This window comes from Trichosurus vulpecula, chromosome 7, assembly GCF_011100635.1.
Source record: "Trichosurus vulpecula isolate mTriVul1 chromosome 7, mTriVul1.pri, whole genome shotgun sequence".
Taxonomy (NCBI): domain Eukaryota; kingdom Metazoa; phylum Chordata; class Mammalia; order Diprotodontia; family Phalangeridae; genus Trichosurus; species Trichosurus vulpecula.
Genome location: NC_050579.1, coordinates 264,892,812 through 264,904,842, shown reverse-complemented (window position 1 = coordinate 264,904,842; position 12,031 = coordinate 264,892,812). Strand labels below are relative to the sequence as shown.

Genomic DNA, 12,031 nt, shown 5'->3' with positions numbered 1-12,031 from the left:
AGCCCCATTTTCCCTGAAGTTCCCTATCAGACCTGATAGACTACTTCCCTCCAAACCATGATTTTCAGCATTTCCATTTGGCACATGTGTTCTCTAGCACATGTATTTCAATTTTCTGGGTCCCTTATCATACTTTCTTTTAAGTGGTTGGGTGGCATTAGTGTTTGACACCACTTGTGGAATGAGGAGTGGTGTTTGGTCAGAGGCACTGACCAAAAGATGCAGGGAATTTCTATGGTCATGTCCTTGGTTACAAGTAAGCTTGTATTCGTTGTTGTGGAGTAGGTTGAGGGCTGGAGATAGGTATGCTGAGTGATAACTTTAGTTTTTCAGTATTAATTCATGCAATTTTTACCTTGTTTGAAGGTGTTCTACCTTGTGGAATCAGCTCTAATTATTCTATAATTATCTCATAATTCCTTTCTTTTGAGGTTGAAGGAGTTTGTACAAAACTACTATTCTGCCAGCTTGTGCTATTTCCTCCTTAATCAGCTTATTTTGGAGCTAACTAAAGGCTTATTGAAGTTTTTAGTTTTGCTATTGCTTTTGTTTATAAGCTATATAATCCTTTTCCCCAAAACATTTATGCCCTATCATGGTTTCTTCTTTTGCACTTATTTTAGGGTTAATGCTTTGTTAATTTTTAGTCTTCTTAATTGCTCAGTTAATTTATTGATTCTCATTTTAAAATTTTGTCAATATTACTTTTCATAGATAGTAACTTACCTCTGAGAATTGTTTTGCAGAACTGTGCACTATAAATTTATACTTGAAATATTAATTCATTTCTGACTCCTACTCTTTTCCAAATTTTCCTTTATATTATTTAGTCCATTTTTGTCCTCTGTGTTTTCTCAATATCTGTTAGACAATATGCAATTCAAAAAGTAAATGACTCATCCATCCATATTTGTAGTTTTGTTTAGCGCCATCCAAAGCTGAGCATCATCATAATCGTAATCTTGATGAATAAAATTATAATTATAAAGTGTTTAGTAAAAGGGAAGAATTTGAATAACTCCTTTAAAAGATATCACAAGTGATTGAAGTACTGAACAAGCTAACTGGGCAAAGAGAACAAAGTCAAGCAGGTTCATACAGTTATGAAAGATTAAGAAATGAAAAGAAATAGAGATTTATATGAAAGATATATATGTATATACGTATGTATGTGTGTTAACAGATGTGTGTGAAATACATTTTTAGTCTTTCATTGCCATCTTTAAGTGCTTGACTTTTTTCTGTATGATTAGTTGACATATTGAGTACCCTGATGATTTTGTATCTTTTTAAAGGAATCACTTAAATTATTTCCTTCGGCTGAATACTGAATTATTATCCTATTAGGAATTATTCCTTTTACTGAACATGCACTGCTTTAATATTACTAATATGCCTTTCTTTGTAAGATGTGCTACTTTGTGGTGTAGATTATCTTTGGTTTTTGTCGTATTCTATTTTCCCCTTTGAATTCTCCTAAATCAAACATAATCCTCTATTATTATGGTTGATTTTTTATTGAAATGAAAGCAGTTTTTTTCTTGCTTTTCTTAAAATGTATTCTCTTGGAATAGGTTATTCCAAAGTTGCCTCTAATGTTCCTTGATGAATTTAATATCTATTTTCTTTCTATTGGTGTTCTGTGGATTCTCTCATGTTATTTTATCATATTTTCCCTTGCATTTTCAGGAAACTTTCTTTTATGATATTTTTTGAATTGTGATGATTGAATGAAATCTGTGTCAATACCAGTTGGGATGTGACTACAGAGAGATCACAATTATTGCTTAAGACCATAAGTTAAACCCAAGTGAAGGTTGTATTCAAGAGTCACCCCCTAAATTGCTGGTGCACATTTCTTTTGGATGCTATGGAGGATAAACTCTAAGAATCCTTGTTATTCGGTCTCTTGTCCACCTTAACCAAGTCTTTGTGCTGTTTGCCTTTTTATTTCTGTGAAAAGATTAAATAGCTGTAAAAATAACCAACAACACACTTTAGGGTACTTACCTAATGAGCCTTCTACTTCCAATTTCTATATTCTTCTATACCTAATCCCTTTCTTTCCTCTTGGGCCTGATGTCAAACATGAATCATAATCTCAATTTGAACTAGGATCAAGTTTCCCCAGTAGGACTGGAAAGGGTTTAATTTTAAACCTAAATACTTAAAGGTACAGCAGCCAAAAGGGATGTTGGACCTATTAAAGGTGGCCTGTCTTTGAGCAATGTAAAAAGAGACTAGGAGCAAGAGAAGTGTGAGGTGGTCTTAAATTATTTTTGGTTATTTGTATTTACAATTACCTTGTGGAGATATCATACACACATTTGTGTGTATTTATACATTATATACGTGCATATGCATATGTTTGTGTGTGTGTGTATTCCTAGCATTAATTTTCCATGTTTTAATTTCATCATCTTCTACAGATTTCCCAGGAGATGCAGTTTCTCTTTCCTAACTGCCTTAATGCTATCTTTACTTCCTTATTCCTTAATGTATAGATCAGCGGGTTGAGTGTGGGGGTGACTACAGTGTAGAAGAGGGTAAAAAACTTTCCCTGTTTATGACTATATTGGCTCTTGGGTTGAAGATAGACAGCTGTGACAGTACAATAAAAAAGGGATACCACTAGAAGATGGGAGCCACAAATGGCAATGGCCTTCCTCTGCCCAGCAGTAGACTTCACCTTCAGGATTGCTTTGGTGATGGCAACATAGGAGATCAAGATGATGGTCAAAGGAACTACCAGGAGAATGATGCTAGATATAGATAGCTGAATTTCATTATAGGTAGTGTCTCCACAGGATAAATGAATCATGGCTGGTACCTCACATACAAAATCATCCACTCGGTGGTGAAGACAGAAAGGCAAATGTAAGGTTGATGGTATTTGGATCATTGATTGAATCAGGCCACTTCCCCATGCCAGAATTACCAGCTGAAGGCAGAGGCGGGGGCGCATGATGGAGATGTAATGTAGTGGTCGACAGATTGCCACAGAACGATCCACAGCCATAATAACAAGTAGAACACACTCAGTGGCTCCAAGCCACAAGAAAACATACAGTTGAATGGCACAACCAACGTAACTGATTGTCTTCTCTGGCCCCCAGAGATTGACCAACATCTGAGGAACACAGCTGGTGGTGAAACAGAGCTCTAGTAGGGAAAGATTGGAGAGGAAGAAATACATGGGAGTATGGAGTCTAGGCTCCAGAGAGGAAATCAAGATGATGGTCATGTTACCCACAATGTTTAAGCAATAAAAAATCAGCACAACCCAAAACAGTACATTCTCCAGCTGAGGCTGGTCAGAGAAACCCAACAAGATGAAATATCCTCTGGAACTGACATTGTATATTCTGCTCATCTTTTCTGTGAATTTCCTTTTTTCCAACAATGTTTCAGATACAAAAAAAACCTTCAGTTCAAGAATTCTTCAGTTAAAAGCATGCTTTTAAAAAGTTGGCCTTTTCAGTTTCTTTCCTGCCCTAAAATGTTGGCATTTTGTTTATGGCCTCCTTTTAGAAGAAAAACATAGCAAAGAATCAGAAACAAAGTAACTGTACCATAGGATCTTTCAGAACAAGACTTCTATGGAAACCAGACTGCTTCAAGGCAAGGGTCAATTGCTAAAAATCCCTGAAAAACCTTGGGAATTATTTTTTCCAGTTATGATTAATAGAAAGCATTCTCTGATGCCCTCCACCACATCTTTATCTTACACATCTTTGCTTTCTCATCCCAAAATCTTTATCCCTCTATATATTTCTGCTCTCATTCTTCCCTTGTTTCCAGATATATTTGTATACCCTCTTTTCTTTCTTAAAAATATCCAGTCAACAAATATTTAGTGAAATATAGTATCTGCATACTGCTGTAACAGTAGTATTACAGGAATGTTTAATATATTCTTGCTTTTGAATTGACAATTACAGTATTTAGCACAGTGCTGGGCAAATAATACATACTCAAATCTCTTTAATCTCTCATTTTATTATTTTAACTCTTTTTCTCTTCGATTGCCTTATTTTGCATTTTTGCACCACATTTTTGCACATCTTTAATTATTTCCCTACCCTTCTATTTTCCATGTTTCTTTCTGCCTCCTTTTGGATTGTGCCAATAACTTACCCAAACACAAAGCATGAAAAAAATATGGTTCTAACGTGAAGTCGAGGCAGATTATGACAGATAGGAGGATTAAAAAAGGTAATATCACTCCACATCTGATGTCTATAAGGGAACCATCACAATCATTTATTTCTTTAGACAAGACTTTAGCTAAATGTATAATATAACTAATAAGGCATTCATTCTTCTCTGCTTAAATCTACTTGTTCCATAAAAAGGGAATTCTTTTGTAGCTCATTTGCATTGCCCACAATCCTTATATTGCAGAAATCCATGTTTAAATAGAAGCTAAATCCCTCACTTGCTAGTTTAGGATTCTCATCATAAGCATGGTTACAAGTAGAAGCAGTATGAGATATGGAAATCTACTAGATAGGGGCAACACTGGGAAATGTGTGTAATGTCACAGGATATTTAATGTATCAAATAATCTTTTCAGTTGAAAATATTACAGATAGTGCTTAACATTTTTGTGTTCTGTGGAAACCTTTGTCAGTCTGATGAAACCTACAGACCCCTTCTCAAAATAAAGTTTTAAATGCATGAAATAAAATATATAGGATTACAAAAGGAAATAAATTATATTGAAACAATGTTATCAAAATATTTTAAAATGGGTTAATGGATTCTAGGTTAAGATTTGTTTTAGGAATATATATATATATATATATATATATATATATATATATATATATAAAGCCACTCACCACAAATAGAATGAAATATTCAAGAATAAATTTATCATTCTTAAATTATTTCTTCCATAGTTCCCTGAAATATCTTAAGCAACTAACTATTTAGAGTTCTGATTTCTTGTTAAGCAAACTACTTTTTCTTGGGGGAATAAATTGAAACCCACCTGTAGAATCCTGCTGATTGCGAGGCTTTCTGCTGGCTTCCTACCTACAGAGTATTATTCACTATTAGGGCACAGTAAGTAAGGAGTAGATGCTAGACGTGGAATGATGACTTCTTCCCATCTACTTAATTGCATTATAAGCCATTTTCAGCATTCATATCCACTTATATCACAAAGTAAGCATACAATACGACATTTTTCTTCCTAATGGTCTCTTTTTCCTACTCCCCTTTCCTTAAACTTTCCTTAAACTTCACCCCATATCTCTGCTTAACAGTGTAAGACTCATACATCCAGTCTCCCTGCTCCAAAGGCTGGCTACATTCATAATCGCTTATGTTTATATAATGTTTCACATGTATATGTGTGTGTATATATATATATCACATTATGTATGTTATATACATATATATATGTAATCTGGAGGAACATTGATTTATAAACAAGAAATCTTTCCATTTTCCATGTTTCCATAGCAATGACAGCTATGAAATTTTACCTATTTATTTTTCACCTATTTTTCTATCTCCACCAAAAAGTCTAGTGTGCTCATCCTCTTTCCTTTTTACTCTCCCAAAATATGCTTTCTTGTCATTTACACAAAAGTATAGATGATTAAATATATGAAAGTATTACCTATCCCAAGGGACCTTTTTAACAGGATGAAAACTTTACTAAGGTTTTTAGTGAAATTTCAGGCAACTATAATGGCAAGTGGTCATCCAGCCTCTGCTTGAAGACTTTCGAGGAGGAAGAACTCATCGCCTTTCTAGGGAGTCCATAACAATGAGCAGCTAGATGGTGCCGTGGATACAACATGGGACATAGATTCAGGAAGGCTTGAATTCAGATTTGACCTCAGGTATAGGACCCTGAGAATGTCACATAACCAGTGTTCACCTCAGTTTCCTCATCTGTAAAATGGTGTGATAACAGCATCTATATCACAGGGTTTTGTGAGGATCAAATAAGATAATAGTTGTAAAACATTTAGCACATAGCAATCTACTTAATCAAGCATGGTCTGTGTGAGAGACCAAGGTAGTATGAAATATGATGAAATTTTCAGTTTAGCACTGTTTCTTGACAATGCCCAACGTAGTATGTTAAGGTTTTCAGAGAGTTTTATATGCATTATCTCAAGCCTTATAGAAAACCTTGTGAGACATTCGGTATACACATTGTACAAATGAGGAAAAATATTCAAAGACTTTGAATGACTTACTAGGACAATGCCAGAGGTCAAACTCTTCGATCCACATTCATCACTCTTTGTACTCAGTTAAAAATATTTTATCGTTCAGTAATTTGTCCCAGTCCATCTTGAATCTATCAGGCCTTTTCTCTTTTATTAGTGCATAAAAAAGGACTAATAGCACAATGACAAACCTCTTGAAAAATTGATGGCAGATCCAGGCGAAATCTTCCCAAGTATCAGCTTCTCAGATTTACCTTCATTCCTATAAGCTGCTTCTAAAAATGTATTTCAAAGGGGGCACTGTTTGGTAGATAAATCTCTGGACCAAGTAACAAGTTATGATGGTCCTGGAGTTAATTTGCATATCATATGACTGAACAAGATCACTCTGGGTCTCTGTTTTCATTATTTACCTTTTCTTTTCTGCAGAAGTGCTCTGAGAATTAGAGACAACATTTGAAATATAGGGGAGAGGATCAAGTCCAAATCCTGACAGAGGTTGATTTTCAGTACTCCAGGCTTATAATTTTTCTCTATGGGGATCAGAGAGCAAAAGTTTATAAGTCCTCTCAGAGACCACTATAGTTTTCCCAATCCAGATCAAATTGAGAACTCCAACAAATCATTCTTGGGCTCCAGAGGAGGATGTAAAGCAATACAAGGGTAGTGCTAGATAAATAAATACTCAGGAATGGTTTAACACAAAAAGAGAGCACAGCTCAGTGATTTAGTGTCCCATATAACCAATTAATTCCTGAATTGAGGTGCCAAGAGACAATGTTTCCTAAGAGACAGAGAGGGAATCTCTGAGGTGATGGAAAATATTGTCCTCCTTCTGAGGACTTCATCTTTTGATATAATATTTTCAGTATTTCAGAAAATTACAATTCTCCAAATTTTAGAACTCTCTAGTCAGTTTGAGAAGCAAAGAAGGTGAACTCAAAACTGAAGTAGGTGAGAAAATACACTGATTTTCTTCTTTCTACTACCTCCATTAGCAAATCTCCATCCTGAAAATGTCTTTCTCTAATTTCACCTGATTCCTTGCTATCTGTTAGTAGACTAGATTTTTAGTATCATTTCCTTTTTTTCTAATCTACTCCAAAAGCATCTCTGACTCTTCTCATTTTATTTTTGCTTTTTTATATAAGAAAGGGCTCTTTCATTATTACCATTCTGTATAACAGCTTCTCCTCCTCCTTCTTACTCTTATGCCTTAACAACTTGCAACTGGCACAGTGATCAATCTGTTTCTGAAGAACATGATAATGGGCTGAGATTACAATGCTAGCAATAATTGAAGACAACCACTTGGTTTTCATTTGCTCACTCCCTTGAATTTTGTACCTTCTCCAGTCTTAGTACTGATCTCATCCTTTTCTGCATTCTCCTGATCCAAAATGACTCTGTCCCCCACCTCTAGCCTCTAGAGCTGTTGTTACTGTTACTCAGCTGTGCCTGACTCTTCATGAATGAAATTGGGGTTTTCTTAGCAAAGATACTGGAGGAGTTTGCCATTTCCTCCTCCAGGTCATTCTATAGATCAGTAAAGTGAGCTAATCTGCATTAAGTGACTTGACCAGGATCACACAGCTAGTAAGTGTCTGAAGCCAGATTTGAAATCAGGAAGATGAGTCTTCCTGACTCAAAGGCCAGCACTCTGTCCACTGCAACACCTAGCTACCCAAATGGGATCACCTCCTTTGAGCTGGATTTGAACCAGCAATCTAAGGATATACAGATTGTCTGTTGCTATAGTCTTTTGCTCTAACAACTGAGCTATCGGAGCTCTAAAGAAGTATCTTGACTTAAATCCTTGACATCATTCTCACCTGCCTAATGTCCAGGACAGGCTGAGTCTGATATTCATATACACAAATGTATACATATGTGTACAAATATTTAGTATATATGTACATATATATTTATATATATATGTGTGTGCGTGTGTACATATGTATATATATATATATATATTTGTAGGTGTGTATATATACATATATTTATGTGTATATACATGTACACACTATATATATGTATATGTATATGTGTATATATATATATATGTATATACATTAGGTCAACTAATCCTCTTAAATACCCTGTGAAGTACCAGCATCCACATTTTGCAGAAGAGGAAACAGACTCTGGTTAAATGACTTGCCTGTGGTCACAAGGCTAGAAATTGCTAGAGATAGAATTCAAGTGCAGGTCTTCACTCTAGCTATCATCTATTTCTCTACCTATATGCCTATCTATTTATCAATGCAATGTGCTTATAGATATATGTGCTTGTATATTATACATATATGTATGTGAGAAAGAATTTTATTTCAGTCTTATGCCTTACATAAGTCACCATTATTCTCTCAGAACTAGGGATTGGAAAAGTTGCATTTTTTCATATGGTTGACAATATTTTGAATTTCTTCTTTTGAAAATTCCCTCTTCTTATTATTTCACCATTTACTTTTTGAGAGAAAATGTTTCTTTTTTATGAATTTGAATTATATCTTGTAGAGTTGACTTTTATCAGAGAAGCGATACAAATATTTCCTTTAGATATCCATTTCTCTCCTAATTTTAACTATTTTATACATTCTAGGGTTTAAAAAAATGAAATATCTCTCTTGTCTCTTTTTTTCTGGGTTTTGTTGATAATATACAAAAATGATAATTTATGTACATTTATTTTTGCAAGGTGTATGCAACCAATGAAAAATATTTATGTCTACATGGGCTGTCTACATGCAACTCACAGCTGGCATTGCTAGTCACCTGTGGAAGCTTGGCCATTTCTCTACTAGGGATACTTTGGTTATTCCCATGAGGAGATTAGAAAGGGCCACAAGGTCAATCAGTCTATACTTCTCTAAATAAGATGGTTCTGGATGAGAATTAGATCTATCTTCTCGCCTCCGCATCCCTCACCCAAAGTCTAGGTTGTCTAGGAGAAGATTTTTTCAGAGTAAAAATGCTTAAAAGGGAGAACAGTAGGCCTTAGTTTAGTCTTATTAGCTTTACCCCTTCTCATAAAAGGCCCTATATCTCATGTTCCAATTCCACCACTAAGGGTCTAGTCAACATTATCCTCACCAATTAGAGAAGTTGCATACAAAGTGCTCTAAGGGTGGGTGTGGACATCCATGAATACTCATTGAACATCGGCAGGTTAGGACATATAGATTCATTTGCACTTAGCACACCCTGAGCTCAAAGTTCTCTTATACCTCCATGTAAGTTATCTTTTTCTATGTGGTTGTTAAAGGAATCTGAGAAACCCAATAATTGATTTAAAAAAACAACAAACCTGCCAAAAACTAAAACTTATTTTTAGCCTCTATATTTTGTATACACACACACACACATGCAAACATATCTGTACATATGCATTTCTTTCATTATTATGTCATTAGATATATCCTTCTTAAATATTTTCCACTCCCAAACTCTTTTTGCCTGAGAAATTTTTACTCAACCATGGGTATATAGGTATGTAAAATAATTGTACAAATCAAACATTTACTGATAATGAATAATAAAGAAATTTATTTTAAAGAAATTTTGGTGTAGATATAATTTTAACACTTATTAAAGATGAAAACAAACTTACATACAAATAAGATGGATGTGCTTGTTAATTTTACTCAAGGAATAAATCTTGGTGGGATATTTAATACTACAGGACGGACACCATTTTTCAGAGTTGATTGTTATTTTGATTTTATAATTCTCAATGCTGAGAATGTTACTTTGCATAAATACATGGTATAAAATTGCAGAAGTATGTTTAGGGCTATTTCAGAAAGTGTTGGAAATTCTGTCCTAATCCCAAGCCAGAATTCATTTAACTATTTGGTATGTACAATAAAAACACTGCAATTCATGACCTACAATAGTCTTGAAGCTGAGCCAAGGTGTTTTTAGCAGCATTCATTGCCATTGCAAAGCCCAATGGCATGTGCAGTGCAAAGTGCATATGTTGCATGTTCAGCACCTAGGCTGCAGTGAAGTTGTATGATGCAGCACAGGCAAGCACTGCCAGAAACACCTCAGATTCATTGCACATTTGATGTTGAATTCAATTTTGGCCATCATGCATTCAGAAATCTTTTATTGTTGCCACATTATTTGCAACCACCACATTGAGTTACATGATCCCATACAGGTCATGACCCACAGTGTAAGAAGCACAGCTTTAGATCAGACTTTGATTTATTGTCATAAATCTGAAATCTTTACATACATAAATTTGAATATTGTAAATGAACATGCATTTTTACACAGAAGGATCCACTTTTCCTAGGATATTTGTTATAAAGTTTTGGAGTTTCTAAAACAACATTCAAACCTATCCTCATTTTTTATAAAACGCTTCTGCATATATCACTAATTCAGCTCTCACTATCATAAATTTTGCTGGTCTTGAAAAGGGATTGTGAATCTTGTTGTAAACAAATTATCAGACATTTTTTTAGAAAACCTGACAATTGTATCTTGTTGTCAGAATTATGACAAAGCAGTTTTTATAAAAATGTTGTCATTACTGAAAAAGCAAATATTTTTATGTCTTAAAGGTGTTATGAACAATTGTGGTTATACTGTTTGAATGTTTTAGCTAATGTCAGAAGCCTACCAATTGTTATTTTGTGAAACGATAGTTTAAAATTGATGCTGTTGCAGCATAATAATAATGATGTGACTCACATATTTAATGTAGACATTCATTAAACTGTAGTGACAAATTCCTTCATGCTGTGTGATTAAGGCATATTAGCATTTGACCTGGACATTTGCTTATTACCATCTTTACTTCATTACATTACCACACTGTATGGTGTAAAGGCAATCAGTGAATGGGAAGATATTCCCTGCCCATTTGGGTGGGCTTTGGGGGTGGGGCTTTCAGGGTCCTGGGGGGAGTGGCTAGGACTGGAGTCAATGGAAGCCTGTGGTAGAAGGAACTTGCTGAAAGGTTGGAGCAGAGCTCAGAGACAGTTGGAGAGGCAGTTGGTGAGAGCAGTTAAGAGCTGAAGAAGAGAGGAAGCAGTCAGCTAGCTTGAAAACAGCTTGGAGATTGCAGCGGAAGTGACAGCGACAGCAGCAGGCACTACAAAAAAGCAAGACTGACCCTCATGGAGACTGGAGAGTGCCGAGCAGGGGCTTCAGGCCAGCGAGTGGTCTTCTTGCTGGAGGGCCCTGGCATTGGGCGGTGGCGGGGTAGCAGCAGTGTGGCTTGGCTTGCTGCCATAATGTTTTTCTGTGGCCTCCTGGTCACTGTTGTGAGATGGGCATACTGGTCTTGGAAGGTTCTTGCCAGGATGTCGAATTAGGGACACTGGTCCATGGGGCTGCTCCTTTTGAGTTTCAATAAATGCTTTAACTCCTCTGCCTTCTACTTAGAGAATTCCTTATATCCTGCAATTGTGGACCATTCAGGCATATTCATGGTTATCTTTGAAGTCCTGAATTCTGCCTTACTGATATATATGTGGCCATAGAATTTATGAGAGAATACATACAACACCTTGTTGCTGATAGGAATTCTTCTGTTTTATGGCTGGTGTCCTCTAATTTTGACTTTCATGGATTATAAAACTGGTTAATATCTGCTGAAATGAGTCACCGGAGTAGCAAATAAAGATGTTGGCCTCAGGGCACAGTGTCATCTATGATACAGGAAAAATCTTACAGGGTCATTTATTCCTTTGCATGATAACACTAAGTGTTTGCTTCCATTAAAGGATCATTGTGAATGAAGACCTGTCATTGAAAAGTTAGGCATGATTAGAAGACAATAGACTATCTACAAGTCAAATTAAATTTAAGTAGCATGA

General features: G+C 35.5%; 1 protein-coding gene across 1 annotated transcript; it reads right to left on the bottom strand.

Annotated features, from left to right (window-relative positions):
• Positions 1-2,416: 2,416 nt before the first annotated feature.
• LOC118857966 (olfactory receptor 2H2-like) lies at positions 2,417-3,373 on the bottom strand. Its single transcript, XM_036768418.1, has one exon. It carries the CDS (start codon positions 3,371-3,373, stop codon positions 2,417-2,419), a length of 957 nt encoding a protein of 318 aa, XP_036624313.1.
• Positions 3,374-12,031: the final 8,658 nt, after the last annotated feature.